Source organism: Rhipicephalus sanguineus, chromosome 2, assembly GCF_013339695.2.
Source record: "Rhipicephalus sanguineus isolate Rsan-2018 chromosome 2, BIME_Rsan_1.4, whole genome shotgun sequence".
NCBI classification, from domain to species: domain Eukaryota; kingdom Metazoa; phylum Arthropoda; class Arachnida; order Ixodida; family Ixodidae; genus Rhipicephalus; species Rhipicephalus sanguineus.
The window spans coordinates 15,127,198-15,148,847 of NC_051177.1; the positions used below are offsets into that span (position 1 = coordinate 15,127,198).

Below are 21,650 nucleotides of genomic sequence, written 5' to 3' on the forward strand. Positions count from 1 at the left end.
ACGTTATTAGCCAGTGGAATATTCCTTTATGTCATGTAAAGGGGTGGTTGTAATTTACAATAGCGTAAATATAATTGGCTAGTTTTATAATAGGTGGAAGGGCAAAAGAGATGCGACTGACAGCACGTTTCTGTAGCCGCCTAAGCGGATCCAGATAAGTTCGGTACATGCCTCCCAAAGACAGAATGCCACACAAGAAGTGACAATGAATAGAAGCATAGCATAGTGCTATCAGAGTAATTGCGAACATGAGTAAGCGCGTGACATCCCGAGCTAATTTAGATTAAACTCTTTGAATCTGCACTCGCCAGTGTACGTGGTTATCTGTCGTGACTCCATGGTATTTAATTGAGGCTATAGTTCTATCTCAGACTCGTTAAATATTGTCTTTATAAAACTATTGTTTACAGATTTCAACCAAGAATGGAAGGTAACTCATTTAGCCTTCTTGGTATCGATACTTAGTTCCTTATTTGATAACCACTGAATGATATTTTTAATTCGACATTTGACAGAATGTGGAATCTTCTATATTGAGAACAATTCGGATTCAAGTGCGAGCAAACTATTCACGTATTGAAGGAAGTATAGTTAACTATTCTCGATTTTTTTTTATTAAGGCAAGAGCCTTAGGTGCCTCATCAAACGCAAAAATTGACCGCCGCCGGCGGCGTGGGCGTCAACACGAGTGATTCAAGCAATTATCATCATATTACGACGTCACCATATGAAGTCACACCACGATGTCACAGATCACCGAAACTTGTGGTGGCATAATCACAGCATTGTGACGTAACTAATACATCACATAATGTGACGTCGCATGATGACGTCACCACACGACATCGTCGCTTGTTCCAAGGTTGGCCGATCACGGAGGCAGTGCAAAACCAGATGATGTGCAGAAAGCTTGCAATGCCTCCGATCGCGGAGGTAGTGCAGAACCACGTTAGCTGCAGAAAGCTTTCGAAGGCAATCAGTATATCGACTGAGAAGAAAAAGAAGGTGGCTTTCGCCTTCAAGCCGTCTTAGGCGAATGCACAACGGACCCTTGTGAGTTTCTATATTTATTCTTAGTAACAAGCATCTTTCTCGCTGCTTTTGCAATCGTTGATGATTCCCTCTTACTTTTTGTATCTTTGGTGCCTTTCCGGCTGCATAAAATATTCACTTCCTGTCAGTAGTCGTCGGTGAAAAATATAACCGCGGTGATTACTTTGTTGCTTCTGGCCTGAGTGGCGACATTGTGTGTGCAGTGCTTCGACAACCTGCGCCGAATCCAGGACGAAGTGCAACAGTGCGTCCAGGAGGTGGACAAGACCAAGAAGCTGTACTTCGAGGAAGAGCACATGGCGCACGAGGCACGGGACAAGGCCCACGATGCGGAGGAGAAGTGAGCATTTGCATTTAGTGAGAGTATTACTTATTAGTGAGGAAATGCGGTCTGTGCGTGCACGTGTGATCGTGTTGATAGTTTACTTTGTATTTAGTGTGTAGTTTCGTGCGTGTCTACGCCGTAGTGGATGGCTAAAAAAATTTCGATCATCTGGTGTTCCGTAACGTGCACTACATAGCACAGTACGGGGGTCCCTAGCTTTTCGCCTCCATTGAAATGCAAACGCCATGGCCCGGATCGAAAGCGCGGCTGTCGGGTCAGTAGCTGAGCACCGGTACCACAGCGGCAGCTACGTCGTTCATTATTTACATAATTTTTTCTACTTTATTATGATGATATTAAATATCATTTTGTTGCGGTCTAGGTTATACACGTCAAGTATACATAAGTGTTCACCTCAAGCTCACGTTTGTCCAGGCAGTTATTTGAAAGCATTATATTTATATAGGTTTTGCTGTTGTGTACACAAAACAGCGTACGCCTGAACGGCGCGCCCCAGGAAACTTCCGGTCTGGAACTTCGGTATTGTTTACTCAAGGGACCCGTCGGTGTCGGTGTGCTGGCTTGGTTCGGAGAGCGTCGGAAATAACTGACTGGCTTTGCCAGTTATCTCCGACGCTCTCTCCCAGGCGCACGTTCAGAGCAAGTACATGAAAGGACACAATCGCGCTCGGAATGACACGCTGCATAAAGTGAGTTTGAGCTCAAAACATTCGTCTAAAATGGGCCAGTATAGTCGCCCTCAGCAACGTGCTTGCGGCACGCTGCATAATGATAGAGCGCTTATTATTGTACCAGTGTCATATACAGGACACGTTCGATAGCGATCGAGTACAATAATCATTCATCACGTTCTAAAGTGTCCAGCTTCTTTGGGATAATGCATACCATATTCATTACGTTAAGCTGCCAGGCCGGCTGGGTCGTGCGAACCACTCTGGTGCTCTCTTGAGGGCATCGTAATCCGTTCACGTCTACAGTTCACGTTCAACACCAAAGATTCACCGACTTGGGTGCGACGATGACCGTTGACGGCAAGATTAGCGCATCCTCGCGCTGTCTGACGGCGCATGTTTTACAGGCGACAAGAACTACATAGTTCGTAGCTAAGCTATTCACTCGTCAGCGGTGCTCTCACCGACAACAAATGTAGCTGCGTTTCATTAACTGATAACAGACAATGACGGCGACGCGCGCTGCGTGGTGGTACACTTTGAGTGCAGCGTAGCCGCATATCTGTTCCCAGCGTCGCTTCGGACAGTGTGCGTTGGGAATTATGGCCATAACAACAGGAAACAAGTTTCCAACGAATTTTCAGCCTCGGGCGGCTTTCACGCATTCGAGAAGGCGCTTCCGCCGAAGATGGAGTGGAAAACTTGTTGCTTGTAATTGGACGCTTTGGATTAGCGATTCCCTTGAGAATCGCATGCTTGCTGAGGTGGTGGCGCCCTCTCTCGCGGCGCGGGTGTCGGCCGGATGCTTCAGGAGCGTTTTCGCGATTTTAGGTAAATTATTGCGATTAATTCTTAATAGCATCTGTCGTTTATATTGTTTTAGACCTTGTTAGTTTATTTTGCATTGGTTTTGAGCATTATTAGCCTTGTTTTAGGCTGTATTGACTGTATTGACCACCGCGTGACGATGCGACATGAGACGGTGCATGGATGAGTGACCCCAGCTGGCTCCGAAACATCCATTCTTTATATAGCTGTTTATAATGTATTGTGAGCACAATATTCACAACATGCTTCCTTCATTCTCTTCACCTGTTTGTAATCATCATCATTGTGAGCGTCACCTTCGTTCTGAGCGTTGGTCAGGCGGCTCTGCTGAATAAAAGGCGTCGAGACCACGACTGTGCTGCGGTATTTCAGAGTGGTGGAGGTGCTGGGTGTGAGCACAATATTCACAGTATATATGTTATCGCATGTTACATTTTTTCAGGCTAGGCACAAGGAGATCTGTGTTAGATTTGAACAATTTTTTAAAGTGACTTAAATAACACCTTCAAATTTGTAAACTGCTTACCGTACTTTTGTTCAGGTAGCTTGCACAGCAAGAATTCGGGTATTCATATATTTATTTCAACGGTATCTGGATATATTTGCCAAGCATTTTTCTATATTAGGCCTTCTTTGCGCAAACCTGTAGAATAAAGTTCGTTTGTTTACCTGGCATTGCTTTTCTCTCAGATGTCTGAATTTACGACAATATTCGTGCACAGTGAACCTTGTTGCTGTACACTATATCAGAAGCGAATAAGCTAACGTTATTGCGGTGGTATACGGCCGTCTCTACTCTTTCCCTTATTGTTTCCCTTACGCATCCTTACTGTGCTCTATCCATTATAAAGTACCAGTCGAGGCTAACGAATTGTCGAATAAAGACGTGTGCATATGGCTGTAAACCACTGGCGACCGTGAGTAAAAAGCTCGTAGCGATTAGCGAAGTGGTCACTGCTCGTAAGTATTTCAGTTGACTGCACGAGTAATTTACTTTTTTTTTCATTACTCTTTATTCTTGCATGCATGTTGCTATTTCCCGATTACCCATGCGAATGTGTTTGTTTTCGTTCTTACCCTGTGTGTCTTCATTCTGCGCGTTTTTACGCACGCACCACAGTTACCAAGTTACCGTTCCCTAACTCTGTCAACGGAACTGGGCCACATTGAACCCTCTTGACACATGAGTTTTTGCATTCACTTGCTGATCCAGCACTAACACAGCGCTTAAAGATGGGCAAGCTCCATGCCGCACCGCATTAATAAAGTTGAACAGACTTCAAGTGCCGTGTGTGGAAACTCAGCGCAAAAGAACTACGGCGCCTAGCAGACGCCCTTCGGTTTCCGCGCGCTTACCGAGCGCAGAAAGCCCACGGGTCCGGCGCAGCAGCGGCGCGGCGCGGCAATTCGCCGCAAAAGGCCCGCGCTGGAGCCGTTGCTTCGGCCACTTTCCCAGTATTCTAGGTCACTCTACCCAAGATGTGTCATTTTTGACGACGTTCTGAAAGAATGTTTTCAATCCTGACGAAATGTTTTCTATCAATCGCATGATAAAGCTATTCCCCGTACATGATAGTCTGCAGGCGGTTATGTTGAACCGTGCCAAATGTCTTCCTAAATCAGAAACGACAAATACTGTGTAAGCGGTCTTTCGGCTTCCCAATCTTACCTGTCCATTACTTCCTGTTCTGGCTACCTGTGCCTTTGTAATCACTGACCATGACTAATGTGGTTCAACACAAGAAACAAACAAATATAATATAACGCTTTCCGTGTTTTTGAGCGCACTATCATAGTTTTGTTACAAAGCGATAACTTCATGCACATACGGCGACGAAGGATATGAGGCCTTCGCGCATATCGATCTTGACGCTCTGCCGAGAAATATGGGGGAGCAGGTACTAGAGTAGTTACAGTATTTATTGCCGTTACCGAAGTAGAATACTTTAATAAGTGCATTGAATAATTCCACAATAATCCGCGTAAAGCAAAAATATTTACATTAACGTTAATACAGCAGACAGGTGAGTTTGATGGGATTGCGTCCGCGCCTTTGCAGCTGCATATGACTCGTGCAGTGGCCGGCATCTGCAGCCGATCCTTGTGCCAGTCGATACATGCAGCTCATTTGCATATCATGTCGCTCTGCATGCAACTAAAACACTGTGTATGTTCTTTTCCTTTCTTGCAGGCTAAAAAAGAAGAAAGGTCGAATATTTCAGTCGATCACTTCTCTACAAAAGAACAGCCAAAAAGTATGTATCTCATTAAATTCGTACTGTACTACAAGTAGCAATCGCTGAGTGTATTGTGGCTCTTCTTGGTACTATTTGGGGGGTCTCTTTAATTTCACTGCTTTTAGAAATGATGTCTATTTGTACGTCAAGTGAAAGCCCGCCGTTACTGTCTAGGAGTTTTTCTTTTTATTCTAAGTTTCCAAACGTGCTTGTTGACGGCCCGTAGAGAAATACACGAGTGGCCATAGCATGTACCGTGTGAGTCTTGAATGAAACAAATCAACTTTCATTCTTTATTTTGTTCATACTTTATTTTGATCATGTTGTTTCGCAAGAAGAACGATGCCAGTCCTCGCTTCAATACCTTCGAAACAGCGGCGGTATTGCCCTCGAGGTTATTACAAAAGGCCCCTGAGTTCCGGGTCGGCTCGCTGTCGTTCAGCAAAGTCGTCGGCACTTATGGTTCCCAAGAGGCAGTCATCGTCCTGATCGTCCTGCGGCGGCTGATCAACGGGAGCGCGAGAAAGGTCTGCGTCAGAGTGCTTTCGTCCAGACTTGTAAACGACGGTAATGTCGAATTCTTCAAGTCTCAGGATCCACCGTACGAGGCCACCTGAAGGGTCCTTCAAGTTAGCTAGCCAACACAAGGCGCGGTGGTCGCTCACAACTTTGAACGGCTTGCTATAGAGGTAGGGGCGAAACTTTGATGTAGCATAGATTATGGCAAGGCACTCCTTTTCTGTTGCAGAATAGTTGGCTCCCACCTTAGATAGCTACCGGCTAGCATAACCGATGACCCTTTCTTGTCCACCGGTCCACTGCAGAAGAACGGCGCGGAGTCCTAAGTTGCTTGCGTTAGTGTGGATTTCCGTAAAGGCGTATTCGTCGAAATGCGCAAGTATCGGAGGCGTCTGCCGTCAACTAGAAACATTTAAATGTTTCTAGTTGCTCCATTTCCCACTTGAATTCCACGTCGGCTTTCGTGAGGTGCGTTAGTGGCTCGGCGATCCGCTAAAAATCCTTGACGAAGCGGCTGGAGAAACATCTGGCGTCTTTCGTTAAGCAGCTGGCGTCTTTTCGTTTTGCTTTTAGAAAACATCTGGCGTCTTTCGTTGGTTTATTTCATCAATCAACGGCGTTTTGAACAAAATTTTTATTGTTTAATCACGCACAAGAGAAATCTCACCGGGCACTACCTTGGAGGTAAACAATGGCTGCGAATGGGAATGAAGAGACAGAAGAAGTCGGCTTTTAGTTAACGCGCACGCTGCGAATTTTTTATTGTTCAACACCGCACAGGAGAAATCTCCCACCGGCACCACCTTGGAGGTCAAGATCTGGTACTAGCGTTAAGAATGGTTACGCACTACGACGGGGACGAACGGGTGCCGCTTTAAGGAGCTTCGTCCCTAAAAAACGCCGCGCCTTCTGCGACGCTAATGAATCAGCTACCCCAGCCACGGAACGCGCGCGTGCGTCTTTCCAGTCCGGCCGTGCCCCGGCGATAGCGCCGCTGTGCGTAGTCGACACGGCACGACATGAGTGTATACGACGAACATGAATGGCATGTCATGAAAAGAATATCATTACTTGCATGTCTTGTGCGCCACCTGCTTCGTGTAACATCTATTCCCACAGTACGCCGGAACCAGCGAAGGCGTTGTTTTTACGTTAGGCACGTGGAGACTCCAGTGTGCGTTTTCTGGTGCGCGGTAGCGTTTGACGCATTGTTTGCCCGGCGTTCCACATCGCAAGTGGGTACAGAAATGGGCCACTTTTTAGTGCCCGTCTCAAGGACAGTTGGCAAACTTAAAGAAAATCTAGAAGCGTTGGGGGCTACTACCTTAAAAGCTGGGGAGCCTGCATGACCGGCCGTTGCATGTAGGCTCGCTATTTAAAGCGCGCCCTTTGTGCCATCTCGCGGGTGATAGTGAACACGCTGAAGCACCTCCGAGCTCTGCGTACCGCCAGCGGTAAATGGTGCGCATAAACTGGTCGTAAACATAAACGCACGAAAAGAACGCACACAGGGCGAGCGCGAACTAATGCGTCACAGCTCGACACTTGAAGCGCACTGCTCAAACATAAAGCAGGACGCACGAAACGAACGAACAGGTACACACAGGACGAGCGCGAACTAATTGTCACAGTTGTTACTTATTTCAGTTTGAACAGCGCGGTCCTTTCGCAAACGCGGTCCCTGCAGCGAGCGAAGTGACCTTCGTACGCTCTGTGACTTCAGCGTGGACATGGTGGGGAAACCACAAGACATACAACTCCCCGATCCACCCCACCGGCCGCCCCCTTTTCTCCTCGAGATAAGCGCACGAAGGCGACCACGCCCTGTAGGGCGAAGAGCAACGGCGTTCGCAGCAGCGGGGCGACGATCTTTAAAGCGCGCCACGCGCCCAATTCGCGCCATCTATGTGGTGACCAAGAAAGCATGCTGAAGTAAATGGTGTATATAAATAGCTTGCCGTTAGCAGGCTGAAAGACGGCACTGTTCGTGGCCTAACCGTCTAACGCCGCGCGCTGAGAAGCGAGAGGTTTCATACGGTACACACCAGGGCTCGGCAACCTTTCCGAGTGGAGGGCCAGGCGGAGGGCCGTGTCACTATACGTGGCTGCGAAAAACTTGGAGGACACTTGAGCTCCGCCTTCAAGAGCAGAAAGCGATAGCGTAATCGGGCCCCGAGCGCATCGCCTTCTCATTGCTAGCCTGGCTTCGGTTCTCGGTGCGTGCCTCAACCGTGCTGCAAGGAAACGAACGTCTGTGCGCGTAACATTGGCCGTTTCAAACTATCCTAGAATGCCCACTGCAAGTACAGTTGCGCAGTGCCAACTACGCCATAATTCTTGCTTTTTCGAATTATCGAAGGGCCGAGTACGTGTACGTTAAGCAACACGCTAACCTACGCAGCTGCTCACTTTGTTGATGCTCTTGCTGATGATGATGAATGAATATGTCTGAGCGCTTTCTAATGGGTGGTCCTTTAAAACACACACTCGTTGCGCAATTGATGTATTGACGCCAGGCGCGATTCTACGCTTCTGGCACACAATATTAAATGCGTTAAGGAGACTCGTCCCACTACCTGGCATTCATATAGTGTTTTTTTTTTTTTCGAATCAGTTTCAAGCATTGGCGTCGCTCTGTGGTAGAACACATGCTTGCTACGCAGACGGCCTGCGTTCGATTATCACTCCAACCGAAGATTTGTATAATTTATTTTATTTGCATCTTGCTAGATTTTTCGCTCACAGACAACGCTGATTTCTCGCTCACTACCAACGATGCCGACACCGACACCGGAATTTCTCCGAAACGAGCTCTTTAATGCTGTCGCGTTAATAAATGGTTTCTTTTGTTGAGGTAAAGCTCTTGTTCTTTAGACAGAATAGCGGATACAGTGCTGATACATGCTGCGTCCGGGACAGTTGATATTTCTAGTTCAACAGCTCGGGGTCGCGCTACCTAAGTAGAAATGTTACATGTTACGTCACTGGTAGATAGGCACGTCGCTGGCGACCCTAGTTCTGGCAGCAGTGATGCCCGCAGAATAGTGAGGACCGGGAAGAGGCACGGCGTGGGTTGTTGTCACACTTCCTCCTCCTCCTCCTCCTCCTCCTCCTCCCCCCCCCCCTCCCCCACCCCCAGTGACACGGGCCAATCACCGACACCGGCAAAATGAAGATACTCATGCAACGCCGGGCAGGACGTTGCCTTTCATTCTAACTTTACTGTATGACATCATACGTGGCGTTTATACATGACCCCCAGGCTGCTGCGGTGCAAATAGATTCTCCCGGTGTGCCTGCATGAACTAGACCCATCGAGGAAGCTCCAAGTTCCATCGCACCTCTCCCGCCGTGATGCAACTTTACTGTGCCGCCTGTGGTTAGGAGTAGCTTTCACGAAGGCGTACTCTTTTCGCATAGGAATGGCAGACACCTCAAAATGTGACTCGTGCAATAGCAACGAAACGATAGAACATCTACTGTGTTTCTGTGGACGTTTTGTGAACGAACGAAACGTTCTGCGCGATGCGCTGAACAAGTTAGACGACAGACCGTTTTCCGAAGAGAAGATCCTCGGATCGTGGCCCTACGCATCTCAGGCCAGCAAAGCGACGCGAGCATTACTGCTGTTTTTAAAATCGACCGGCTTAACCGACCGCTTGTAGGCATTCAATGGACAGGTGCATATGTACCCTGACAGTGCCTTCTTCCCTCTTCTTTCTTTCTTTTAATCCCTTCATCCCTTCCCCCCAGCGTAGGGTAGCAAACCGGACGCGCGTCTGGTTAACCTCCCTGCCTTTCCTTCATTTCCTTCCTCCTTCCTTCCTTCCTTCCTCCCGGTGTGTTCCGCCACATTACGCGCCGGAAAAACCAGCATTTTTCCATAGTTAGGCTTTACACGCTGACAATAACATAGAGGGTAGTGGACGCTGTTTGCAGTCAGTAGGATGGACTGCTGGGCTAGTGGGTTTTTTACTATAACGAAGTCAACTTAGCGCTAATGACGACAAAAGACGAGGACATTTGCTTCCAACCCACGCAGTTCTCGTCCAGGAGAGAAGCCTGCGACATCCAGTCGACAAAAGCTCGCAACGACTACATTCTCTCCCTGGTGGCGGCCAACGCGCACCAGTCCAGATTTTACGAGACGGACCTGCCCGACATTCTGCAGGTGCGCATTCACATTTTTCTATACTTGCTCACTGCAAGTCTTGCGCCATGTTGCCTGTAATGTTCGGCGTTCATTCAGCCAAGCTCGCTAGGCGTCGGGACCAGGCAACTCGAGAGTTTACCTAGCCATCGTACATACACAAAAAGAACATTGTATCTGTTCTGTGGCGCTGCCTTCAAACTGCGTGTACGTCTTCCTCATGCGAACTAACTTCGGCTAACAGCCAGTGCTCGTGTCTTATTCCGTGTTTTATTGTTACTCTGTGGCGCCGTTTCAAATAAATGAATGTTGCGCAAAGCAGTACATGTGATACGATATTTCTTTATACCTCCTTCTTTTTCTATGACATAAGGCGCCGCTCTCCTGCATGATGAGAATATTCATATCTGGCTCCGCGGTTATTTTTCTCATTTATTGTGTTCGTACTTGATGTCTGCAAATCCAGTAAGTGAATGAAATATGCAACTAGTGACAAACGTTTTGTGTGAAAAGCTGCTTACATCGCACAAAGTGACATTCGATTTCAAACACTTGAAAGTCTTGAATGAATGTAGCAAGTGCTTACAATTGTTTGTCTTTGCGTTATCCTAAGTGTTTGGGCATGTGCTGTTTCTAGAGCAGCCGGTGATGACTATCCGTGTCTGCCGTGCACTGCGATCGTGAATGCATTGATGTCATGTCCTCAAGTTTCTGCTCTCGCTTGCCTCTTCGCTGTCCAGTCACTAGACTGTGATGTCTCGGAGAAAGTGAAAGACTACATCCAACTCATGAGTCGGACAGAGCTGCTCACCGTCGCGGCCTGCAACTCTTCATTTTCAAGGATCCTCGAAGATGCCAATCATGTAAGGAATTCTACTGATTCTAAGAATGCGCTTTGCATAACCTCTGGAAAGTTGAACGTAAATACGGAAAAACCGGGGACATTATTTGTAGTCTTCCATTCTTCTTTAAGTTCTGAATTTTTATTATTAGCTGTAAGAAAATGTTTTCACGAAATATTTTTTCGCGAGCATATTTTGCGCCATGTGAATTCCGCGAAGCAGTGTGAAAGCAGGCCTGAGAAGAAACTCCACAGAAAAACGAGTGTTTCTCGCGTTGTTTCAAGACTTGCGTTTTTGTAATAATTGGACATTTATCTACAAGACAATCTAGAACACTACATTTGTTTCGTTTTTTTTTTTTTTTTACTTTAGCAGAATGTTATAAGTGGCCAAGTTTCAGAAATATTTAGAAGGATGCACGCAAAACCTACAAGGCATTCTGCAGGAATATTCCAAAAGTGCACTGTCAATGAGTTTCATTCATTCTATTTTTTTTTTGTAACGCATATGCGTTGAAGTGTCAGGATATTCGACAAAAAAAAGGCTCACTTATGGCACTTACTTCTCCATAGAAGCTATTCAATGAAAAATTTCGGCTACTAGCAATACACTGAAAGCATTTTTAAACATTACGGGTGTCGTAAGTTATACAGAGTGGCAGCAAAGCGTGGCCTTTAACTTTGCAATGGAGGCGTCACAGTGCAAACCAGGAAGTAATCAAAAAGCACGTAATGCGAATCTCGCTTCGTCTCGGCGATACATTATCGCGGGGCTAGTCAGTGAAGGAAAACAAAGAATGCTGCAAACTTGCGCGATTCTCAGAAACGGTGGGTGGGAAGAGCATGCGAACTTATCTACATACAGAAGGGAGGAACCGGAGAGGGAGGAAAGCCAGGGACGATAAGCAGTCTAAAGGAAAACTGGTATGCTACCCTACAACGGGGAAAGGGATGGGGGAGTTTGAAAGGTAGAGAGAAAGAGGGAAAGGGGGAAGCACACACGCGCAAGGTCACACTTCTCAATGTCGTCATTAGTATATAACCACCGGTGTAAGTTTGCCGTCTTCAAGAATTTGAGCACTGCCTTCGTCGCCTTCATGCGCGACGACGGCATTCCAAAATGCCGTCATCGGTCTGTGGTCTATGCGAGCTAGATCGACCGCGAATGATTGTCTCCGCACGTGCTCGACGAAACTGCTGTTTAGATAAATGGGAGGGGGGGGGGGCGAATTCACGCGTGTTTTTGTTTGTTTTTTAGGAGCGCGGATTTCGTTTTCTTATCAGTTAGTGTTAACGCTTTCACTGGCACCCAATGTTCCAGCGAACATAGTGTACCGAAGAAAACAACGGGTGATGAGACAAGGCGATGCTAAAAAGAGAAAACGCCAACCACGCTTAGGAAGGTAACACTGCCGTCTTTAATAAATAATTCTTAATGTATTGCATTTCATTTGTGTTCTTGCGCTTCAGACAAGTTACGCTTGAAGTTTGTCTTCGCGAGTAAATAATTTCACAATACACACACTTTCGCATTGTCTTACTACATGTGTTATCTTGTTACATGGCCAATGTCTCCTTTAACTCTCTTGATGATGTAGTCTGAAAGTAGTTGTCCTTGCTGCGGCGAATCCTTGCATGGGGGACTGTGGATTTGTCAACCAGCCAGGTCGCACCTTTTTAACCGCCGCTCCTCTGCCTGATTACATAGACAAAATAAAACTAACATCGATCAATTGATAGAAAGCGCGGCCATACATTTTCAAGTGACTATTCAAACGCAATAAAAACACAATCTTCTTAATAACACAACGTTTCTACTCAGGCCTAGAAATTGCTCATCCGATCATCGAGCAAGTACCCAAACTTTAATGAGAAGTGTAAGCTGTGTTTCGCACACCTCCTTACGCAGTTTTCCACGCACGGTGTGCGAAGATGCTGCTCAAGAAACAACGCAGTGTTGGGACGCCACAACTTTCCTCTGGCTTTCGCAATATATTTAACGAATTTCTTTCCCTCTTACGCACCTCGAAACAGTCAACGAATATAGCTCTTTTTTTCTTAAATTTAGTTTTGCTACGCAGTAGCCAGGCGTAAAAGAAAACCGACAATGCGCTTCAGCACTCATTAAGAAGTAACAACGCAAGGTCGAAGAAACACGGTAGACGCTACGGAGGCTGCAGCGCCGGCTGTGTTTCCTGCGTCCTTGCGTTGTTCCTAACAAGCGCGACAATTAACCGACTAGCACAAACCAAAGCACTGCTCGAACGCTTTAGGGGCACTTCTAGAACAGTAGCTTCAGCCGTTTTTCCTGAGACCATTTATTGTGAATAAGTTGTTAAGTTTGCTGCCTTTAGGCCGCCCGTATCTTTGGGCTCAAGGAACGAAAACGAACAAAGCTATTTTGGCATTGTTTCTTAGCCAATGAACAAATTACAATAATTGCCAAAGAAAAAGAAGTCTGAAAGAATGCGTGAAACCGAAATTGCTGACAAGTCTTTTCCTGAGACCCGGTTACCTGCCGTTTGCCGCAAATCAAAGGGTGGTTACGTGTGCGTAAAATTCTCCCCGTGATATTTTCACCTGCTAATTGTTTAATATAAAAAAAGGAGAAAATAAGAGGGTATCGAGTTTCCAGCCAGCGCATTTGACCTATAACGACCCATACATAGTTGGCGCAATAACTTCATTTGATGTCGTTGCAGATAACTAGGCAGTACACCGTGGAATGCTTCCTGCAAGAGAACCAAGTCCTAGGAAAGCCTATTAAGTACGAGTTTGACCCATGCGACAACGACCAGGTGCGGAAATCATTGGTGTTCGCATGTGTTATTGTTTCGACGAGTTCGATAGGTCTGTACAATGAAAGTCGCCTGCCGGTGCTTCTCAAACGTGAATCGCTAACAGTCTGCATGTTCAATTGCGTCACTTATAAAAGGCGGCTGTTGGGATCCTCACAATAAGGTTTGTCGATATTTTGTGTGCAAATGTGTGCGTGTATCTGCATGTTCAATAAACTGAATGCAAAGCTGAACGGAAAGATCACCTCAGCCAAAACGGTGACGAAAAACCAGAATTGGAAATGTTGATTTTGAGTGAAATAATCTGCCTTTTTCATTAAGGGTGTCACCCATTTAGCACGTCCAGTATCACAGCGCAGTAAAGTCAGAAGCCTTTGACGTTGCAGAACGCAGCAGACCGGCATTGCAATACGCTTTTCACTGAACTCTTGTTATATTTAAGTCGGTCGGAATGTTATTATTTTGTGCTCATTATTGAGACATGAAATTATGCTTCCCTTTTTTGCTTGTCTATTTAATAGATCTAAAGCTATTGCCCTCATGTGAGTCAACTCAAACTGCTAATAGGACATGCTATGTGTACGTCACAGTTTACAGGCGTATAGACCAGAACACAGCGAATTTTATGCGCATCGCCATATTTGCATCGCGCGTCGCGCCATCTATCGCACACGCGACGAAACAACATGCGCGGGCTGCCACGCCAGCAGACGCTACACAGAGCGAACGTGAAACTCCCGAAACTCAGCCCGTCGGAGAGCGTGTTTCGCGTCTTTTCTAGCCTGGACATTTTCGCTGATTTTATTGGAACATCAAGAACATCTTGCTCATGCAAGTCCACAATGTATACAGTATGTGCTGAGTGGGCTGCGGAAGCAACTTCGTCAGATACGTACGTACGCTGTTACATTTGTAAAAAAACGTTCTCGCAGTAGTACGCGTGAATCGTAATTGCAGTGCAGCTCGCGAAAGAGTGAAACGATGTTTTGTGGCCCCATATTACAAGTTGTCCACAAAGTTTTGTGAAAGCTCATCATTTCAGCATGCATCGCGTAATAATTAGAGTATACGCTTTACGGGCAGTTTCGCGGAACGTAATTTTTGTTTCACGAGCGCTCTTACAATAATGCGTCTTGCTCACAAAAGCGTGCTATCAGAGAGTATAACCTGCAGTATCGTTCAGCGATCCCTTTTGGAAGCTACCTGCGCGATTTTATTCTTGTAACGATGGTGCTTTACAAGCGAAACCGTGCTACTCTTAGTTAAGCCGGTTAGCTACGCCTGCGACGTGAAGGACACTGGCGCGAGTACTGTTCACTTACGTGCCAATGTATGTATTATGTGCAGCTCGGTGCCTCGTGCCCAAATAAATTTGTGGACATCAAACACTGAAATGAAAACACGAAATTCTGGCCAGCTGTTGAGGAGCACCGTGCCATTCATTACCTTTTGAAGACGAAATCTCGAAGGCGTGGATGCCACCAAAAGCACTAAAGCTTAATACTACGTTGAAAGTGGCAAAGCATGCTGATTGCTTGTGCTTGAAAGCACTACCTTGCACTAGATTTTCGTCAAAGGAAACGCTCAAAGGTATGAAGTGCACCCCCACACAAAGCTCGCGTCTGCCTTCAACCCAGCTGCGTGTCACGCAAATTACGTTCGCAAAATGAAATAGGTGGGCATCACACTGCAGAATACACGCAGTTAGTGTACTTACTCGCGCATTTTCACTCGGCTCCTAGTTTTTCTGCTTGAATCACAGTTATCCACTCGCGGCGAAGCTGAAAACACCGCACCGGCACTATTTCCGTGGCGCGTCGTAATCGTCGCAGACAAGGCTAATATCCTCTTGTTGCGCTGCTTGTTTTGACATCCAAAGACGACGCAGTAGTGCCCAGAGCAGCTCTTATACGCTGAAGCGGCGTGAACGGGTACTTTTTCGCACTTTAAGGCCTCTGAACTGCAGCTTGCCCTGTTTACTTGGTGCAGCCCGCGCGAGCCTTGGCAGCCCCGGTCAGCCCGGCGTCTGGGTGCGAGAGTATCCGCTCGGCTCGCCAGCAGCCTGGGTGCGAGACAGGCGTGCTCTGGTGTATAGCGGCAGGTTCAATGCAGGCTAATGCGTAGCCATGCATAACTTCAAAAATTGGGGGACACTTAAGCTTCGCCTTTAAGAGTTGAACGCGATAGCGATATCCTGCCCCTAGTGCGCACTTCGAACACTACGAGTGTTCAACAGAATGCGCGCACTAAGGTGTGTGCCTCATGTAATGGGTAGCATGCTTTAAACCAGAAGCAATTATGCGCGAGAAACTTTTTCGAAGTTGCGATGAACCCACTACGTGGTCTTAAGGGAATACGCGCAGTAATGTGTGTGCCTTTTGTAATGGGTGGCTGTCTTTAAACCACCAAGTCGTTATGATATTGACATGGTGTGACGCCCGATGGCAATGTACGCTTGTACCACGCAATATTACTGCGATATTACATCTCGTACTGTGACACCTGTATACAGGACGCGTATTTTTGGGAAGCATGAAAGTTACTTTCAGTGCAGCTCCAAGCAGAGGCGTGGCTGTGTGGTAGAACACCTGCTTGCCGCGCAGACGGCCTGGGTTTGATTCTCACTTGGACCCAACATTTTTATTATTTTACTTGCAGCTTTTTCGATTTTTCGGTCACGGACAAGATGATGATTTTTCGTCCACAAGCAACGACGCCGACGCCGACGGCGGAATTTCTCTTTAACGCTATCGCGTTAACATTGAATAGACGTATGAAAACCACTGCCACAGATATTAGGAAAAATTTGCAAAGGAAGCATTGGCCATATGTGACCAGCGAAAGAGAGAGAGAGAGAGAGAGAGAGAGAGAGAGGACAACTTTATTGGTTCGATCCGGCAAAACAGGGGAGGGGATAGGGATGGAGACTCTTGCGTGCCCGCTTGCCCTACTGAGGCGGGGGCCGTACTACAAGCCCGAAGGCGAGCACTGGCCGCCTCGCGCTCCAAGGGGAACGTGGCACGTGCTGGATCTTGTCTCTGTGGGCGGCGATCCTCAGAGCAAGCACCGGGGAACTCGTCTCCGCAGGAAGCATACGGTGCAGAACACCAGCGCAGGCGGAAGAATACGCCATTGCACTGGCAATGCACACAACAGACTGTCGCACGATAATAAGTGATTCAAAAACGGCGGTCACCAACATTTCGCAAAACAGCGTATACCCCACCATGGCAAGAGCGCTAACTTCAACAGCACAGAATGGAAGACTGGCAACCAACGTCACCATCAAGTGGTTCCCGGCACACGCTGGCAAGCTGGACGAGTCGGTTGGTCCAAACCGCAACGAGGAAGCAGACAGGGAGGCGCACGCGCTAACAAGACGCGGGCTCCCGTCATCGCTCCCCGATATGCGCGAAGCAGACCCGGCAGAAGCCAAGGCCGAGAACGCGAACAGCGAAGAATTTGCCATCACCAAGTACGGAGAAGTCCTGCAGTGGTACAGGGCAAGCCGTAACAAGTATCCACCACCTCATCGGGACCTAACACGCAAGGAAGCGACCACCTTCCGACAGTTACAAGCAAGAGCAATTTGGACTCCGGTATGGGCGAAACACGTCTGTCCGGAAATATATCACACGGACACGTGCCAACGGTGTAAGAAGGCACGGGCCACCCAGGGCCATATACTCTGGGAATGCTCGCCTCCCGCACCCAACACCCAAGACATCAAGGTGCCAGACAAGATCGGCAATAAGATTACCAGCACAGACCTCGAGACTCAAAGGGCCGTCGTCCAGCACGTCCTCGAGCTCCTAGACCGGCAGAAACCCGAAACGTCGTCTCGCTCGCGGGGCAACGGATAAGGGTGGACGCAAGGTCTAGGACGAAGATACGGAGCATCACAACGAAGGCAAGATTACCAGCGAAAGAAAACCAAACCGCAAGAGAGATTCGTTCGGCAGGCAACGTCCCGTTGTGTCATAACACTGCATGAAACTACTACAGCAATGCTGTAGTAGTTTTCTGCAGTATCGACTGTGGGTGCAATAGCCCATTATATTTTGTTCAGTGAATGGCTACTTTTCGGCCGCACGTTACCCTAATTCTATGCTTGGACTGGACGCTTCCTTCTTTTGCCCTCGCCTTGCTTTTTCTTAACGTAGGCATGTTGAGTGGCCTCGTGGCAGCTCCAGCAATGTAACGAGTATTTGCGTTGATTATAAAGCAGACTGAGCAAACTTTCATCAAAGCTCCATTTGAATACACAGCGCTTAATGAACGAGGACGGTAGCTGGCGTTGATGAAAGCGTCGCCCGAAGCACCGAAAAACAGGTATAGTTGGTCGAACACGCTGCGATGAGTCGAGTAAGAAAGTGTTTTCAATATGCAAGGCTGAATGAACAGGAGAAAGTGCCTCAGACAGCCTGGCCGACGTTTCGGTAGGGGGATTTATTTTTGTCGAAGGAGCCCTGTTAACCTTGGTTAGTTTTAAGCGGGTCAGTTCTTCATGTCATGTGCCATGGTGCCGCTGTCGGTATACTTGCGTAATGACAACCGGCAGCGACACCACGGGACGTGACGTCAACTAACCGCTTAAATCTAACTCGCCGAGGATGCCACCTTTGAGAAAAATACTGTTCATTGAACCTAACCGCACGTTGTGTTTCCATCGGCCGGCTTTGCTCCGGGGTCTGGCAGTGCCGACAGTTCTAACAGTGTCGTTGCTGCCGCAGGTGCGCACCATCTGCACGGAGCACCACGCTGACATCTGCCTGGGCAAGGAGGCCAAGAAGTGGGCTTCGGCCTACATGAAAGAATGCCGCACACTGCGCGACGCCAACAAGGAGCTCAACAGGCTGCTCGGCCAAATCGCCAAGGGAGAAAAGGTTCGGTGCCTGCTCCGCAAAACATTGTTGCCCATTACTAATGCAGAAACGCTTGTCAAGAACGTTTGCTAGACTAGTTGTTTAGAATGGCATTATGTGCTCCCTAATAATTTAGAACGTGGTAGACAGAACACAAGTGGAAAGGCGCAGTTTGTGAATACAAACGCACGATCGCCTAACGAACAAGACACGTTACGCCGAGTTGTTATAACCGCACGCTAGTAAAGAGCGGACTCGCAGCCCATGTTGCTGGCGACGAGGTAAGTGCGGCACAATCTTGTATCAGAGCGACTAAGTCTAAGCTGTAGAACACACTGTCAAACTTTCACAACCGCATGAATAAGTTTACTGCCGCAGCCAGAGAGCGATAAGAAATTATTTGTGCCAATTAAACAAAAGACACGCCGTAACTTGGAGGTTACTACAAAGAGACACTTACCCCAGCCCGGCGATCCTACGCCTGCGGCACATGCCTTGGGAATGTGCCGGGAGAGTTACTGTCGCTGCCGCCGCTCACTTAGGAACTCCGGGAGCAATCGTTGCTGCTACCACCGCGCGAGGGCAGGCGCCGGCAGCCGTCGCGGCTTTGGTCACTGCTGCGGATCGGCTGCGTCGGCGTCGCTGCCGCTGGGAGGCGGCACTCACCAGCGAGAAGCTGACCGACCAACTTTGGGCCGTCCGGCAAGCCGAAGATGACGCCCGGGTCGAAGGACTTGGAGCCGTCACCTGACGCCATCATCATCGACGGAGGGTGGGACGGGACAGGAGTTAATCCCCTCTTCCCCCCCGCCTGGGACTTTTATTAAAGTTTATTCATTTATTCACCGTGTAAACATTAACTTGATGTGGTTTTTATAACGGCAGCAGTGGTGATTGTAGCTCGCATACTTTGTCCTCAGTACTCTGAAAACGTAGCGCTTCGGTACTACAGGACGAACGCGTAATCGTGCACGCTTCGAGGATATACATGGCACATTTTTGCAGCTACACGGTTCTTGCGAAACGTACGTGAACGTCCCCGCGAGCACGTGAATAGCACAAATTGCTGCTACAATTATTGGCGAAAACAGACTTGCCTTTCAACATTACGTAAGTCATTGAAAGCATGAGAAGTAATCTCTACGAGTCTATGTGGTACCAGTCTCTGTGTAACTGAAGGCTGCATATTTTTGGCGCAACAATGCCCGCTGCTGTATTGGCTGCCCAGACCATGGAGTCATCAACCGGTGAACAGGAGGACGTCGAGCAGAAACTCGAAGACATTAGAAACAGCATCCGCAAAGCAGAGGTGAGTGCTGTGGCTTACCTGAACACACCAGGGTCGTGTTTCTTTAGCTCTCTTATTGTGATTGTTCAACATGATCCAACTGTTGCGAATTACACTACTTCCCCGTAAAATCTCGGCCGCGAACTTGCCTGCAGAATAGTTTTAAATTTTGCACAACTTGCTTGATGTATATCTCCATACGCGCTGTTGTATTGTTGTCAATTAAGATATATGAATAAAAAAAAGCTAATTTAATGTTTCTCTATTGCTTACTGTTCATAATGAGTCGATCGGTCCATTTCAGTCACAGTTCATGCAATAACATTTTGAGTGATAATTATTGTAAAATTTCAAACCTCAGAGTTAACATTCGCGTGAAATATTTTTTCAGCTGCTTGTCAGTACGTATGCTTTGCTCAATTTTGGTAGCACCCAGCTGAGCCCACGAACTATCCAGACCCGTGAAAATAAAACGCGAAAAAGAACATCCTGCGTGCCTACGCGACTAGCTACAGGAAAATCGGACAATTGCATTATTAAACATCATTTGAAATACTAAGACGTGGAAATAATTGCCTTAACGGTTGAAGGGCATTGGCACTGAGTTCTTCGCTTACGTGCAAGTACACTGTAGCTGCTTTGGTGTATGCTACTTCTCTTGTACTTGCTGCACAATGTTGCACGTTGGACTCGTTGGTATAGCATTATCTGGGAATAAGGAGCCGACAAACGAAGAAGATAAAACACAGTTGGTACTACAGTGTGTCTGATTCATGTTCTGCTTGTGCTTATCCCACAAAACTGCTGCATAAGTTTTCAGTGAGTGGCATCGCTATGTGTTAAACTTGCATGACAGGAACACAGATTCACGCAGCGTTGTGTTCGTTTTTGTTTTTTCCTTTTTTTTTTTTTGGTGTCGCTTTAAGTTCGCCTTATGCCATGAACAGCCTGTTCTGTTATTCGCCTGGCCTTGATGTGACGACTGCCTTTCGCAACTGCTTTGCTGATATAGTACACAGCTTCTTTTATTTGTAGCGCTGATATGTCAGATCCTAATTGGCACAAAAGCTGAACACGCTACTTATCTGTGGTATTTAATGAACTGGTGCAACGTTTTCTTGTACATGCCGTAACACCTCATTGTTCCTTCTGATGCAAGCCTGGTTCGTAAAACTCGTGTAGGACGGCTCACCCCCTCTACTGCGCTGTTCGGCTGCGAAAACTACTGTCAAGGTCCGCGTCAAACATGTTTTGTCGCAATCCCGCCAGATGCCGCCCTATGCGCGCTCTCAGTGATTTTAGGGACAACAACTGAAAGCTGAACATACCCGCGGTTTAAATAATTGACAGACGGTTAGAGCATTGTGGGCAGAAAATTTGAGAGAAAGAAGGATTGATTGTTGGGCGAGTTGGTAATTCATGATGAATGCAAATAGCGCGAAAAAACGTTAGACTGTGATGTAGCCTTCTTCGTCTAGTCTTACGTTTTTTCACGCTATTTGCATTCATCTTGAGAGAAAGGACAAAAATAAATAGTGGGAAAAATAAGGACATTCTGCCGTAGAGGACAAAGAACTGGGCTGTGAATTTACGTTTTTTTTTCTTTTGTGGCAAGATAGATTTAGTGGAAGTGCAGGTATTAAGCCAACATAAAAAAAAACGAAAAAGTTTTTTATTTGTCGAGCCTGATGGCACACTTCTAAGTTGTCACCGCCCCGTTATAAAGGGGACTCTCAAAGCATCCATCCATTCATCCATCCAGTAGTGGGTGTAAGCAAGAGACGCTTAGAATATTACAGAAGTCCTTGCAGGTGTAGACAACAGTACGTCATAAAAAACGGGGGCTTGTACGAAGAAAAACAAGAAACACATAGACAGGATGCTAAGATGTAACGAATGGCACAATACATGATTGTAAAGCAAAACGCTAGGTGACTGCCGGTAACCACGCCGTTTTAAAGCGGATGAATCATCATTCTAAGATGAAAAGAGACAGTATAGCGTAGCCAGAAATTTTTTCGAGGGGAAGGGCGGAGGGGGTTTAACCATCCTTT

General features: G+C 47.2%; 1 protein-coding gene across 3 annotated transcripts in view; it reads left to right on the forward strand.

The window, feature by feature from the left end:
• The window catches only part of LOC119382446 (protein nervous wreck), a 159,318-nt gene that overhangs the window by 43,496 nt on the left and 94,172 nt on the right, over positions 1 to 21,650 (forward strand). For all 3 annotated transcript variants that reach the window (XM_037650150.2, XM_037650151.2, XM_037650152.2), the window contains exons 6-12: positions 1,257 to 1,393; positions 5,090 to 5,153; positions 9,697 to 9,825; positions 10,545 to 10,667; positions 13,348 to 13,443; positions 18,177 to 18,329; positions 19,537 to 19,617. In XM_037650150.2, coding sequence (XP_037506078.1) covers positions 1,257 to 1,393; positions 5,090 to 5,153; positions 9,697 to 9,825; positions 10,545 to 10,667; positions 13,348 to 13,443; positions 18,177 to 18,329; positions 19,537 to 19,617 — 783 coding nt within the window. The remainder of the gene's footprint in view (positions 1 to 1,256; positions 1,394 to 5,089; positions 5,154 to 9,696; positions 9,826 to 10,544; positions 10,668 to 13,347; positions 13,444 to 18,176; positions 18,330 to 19,536; positions 19,618 to 21,650) is intronic.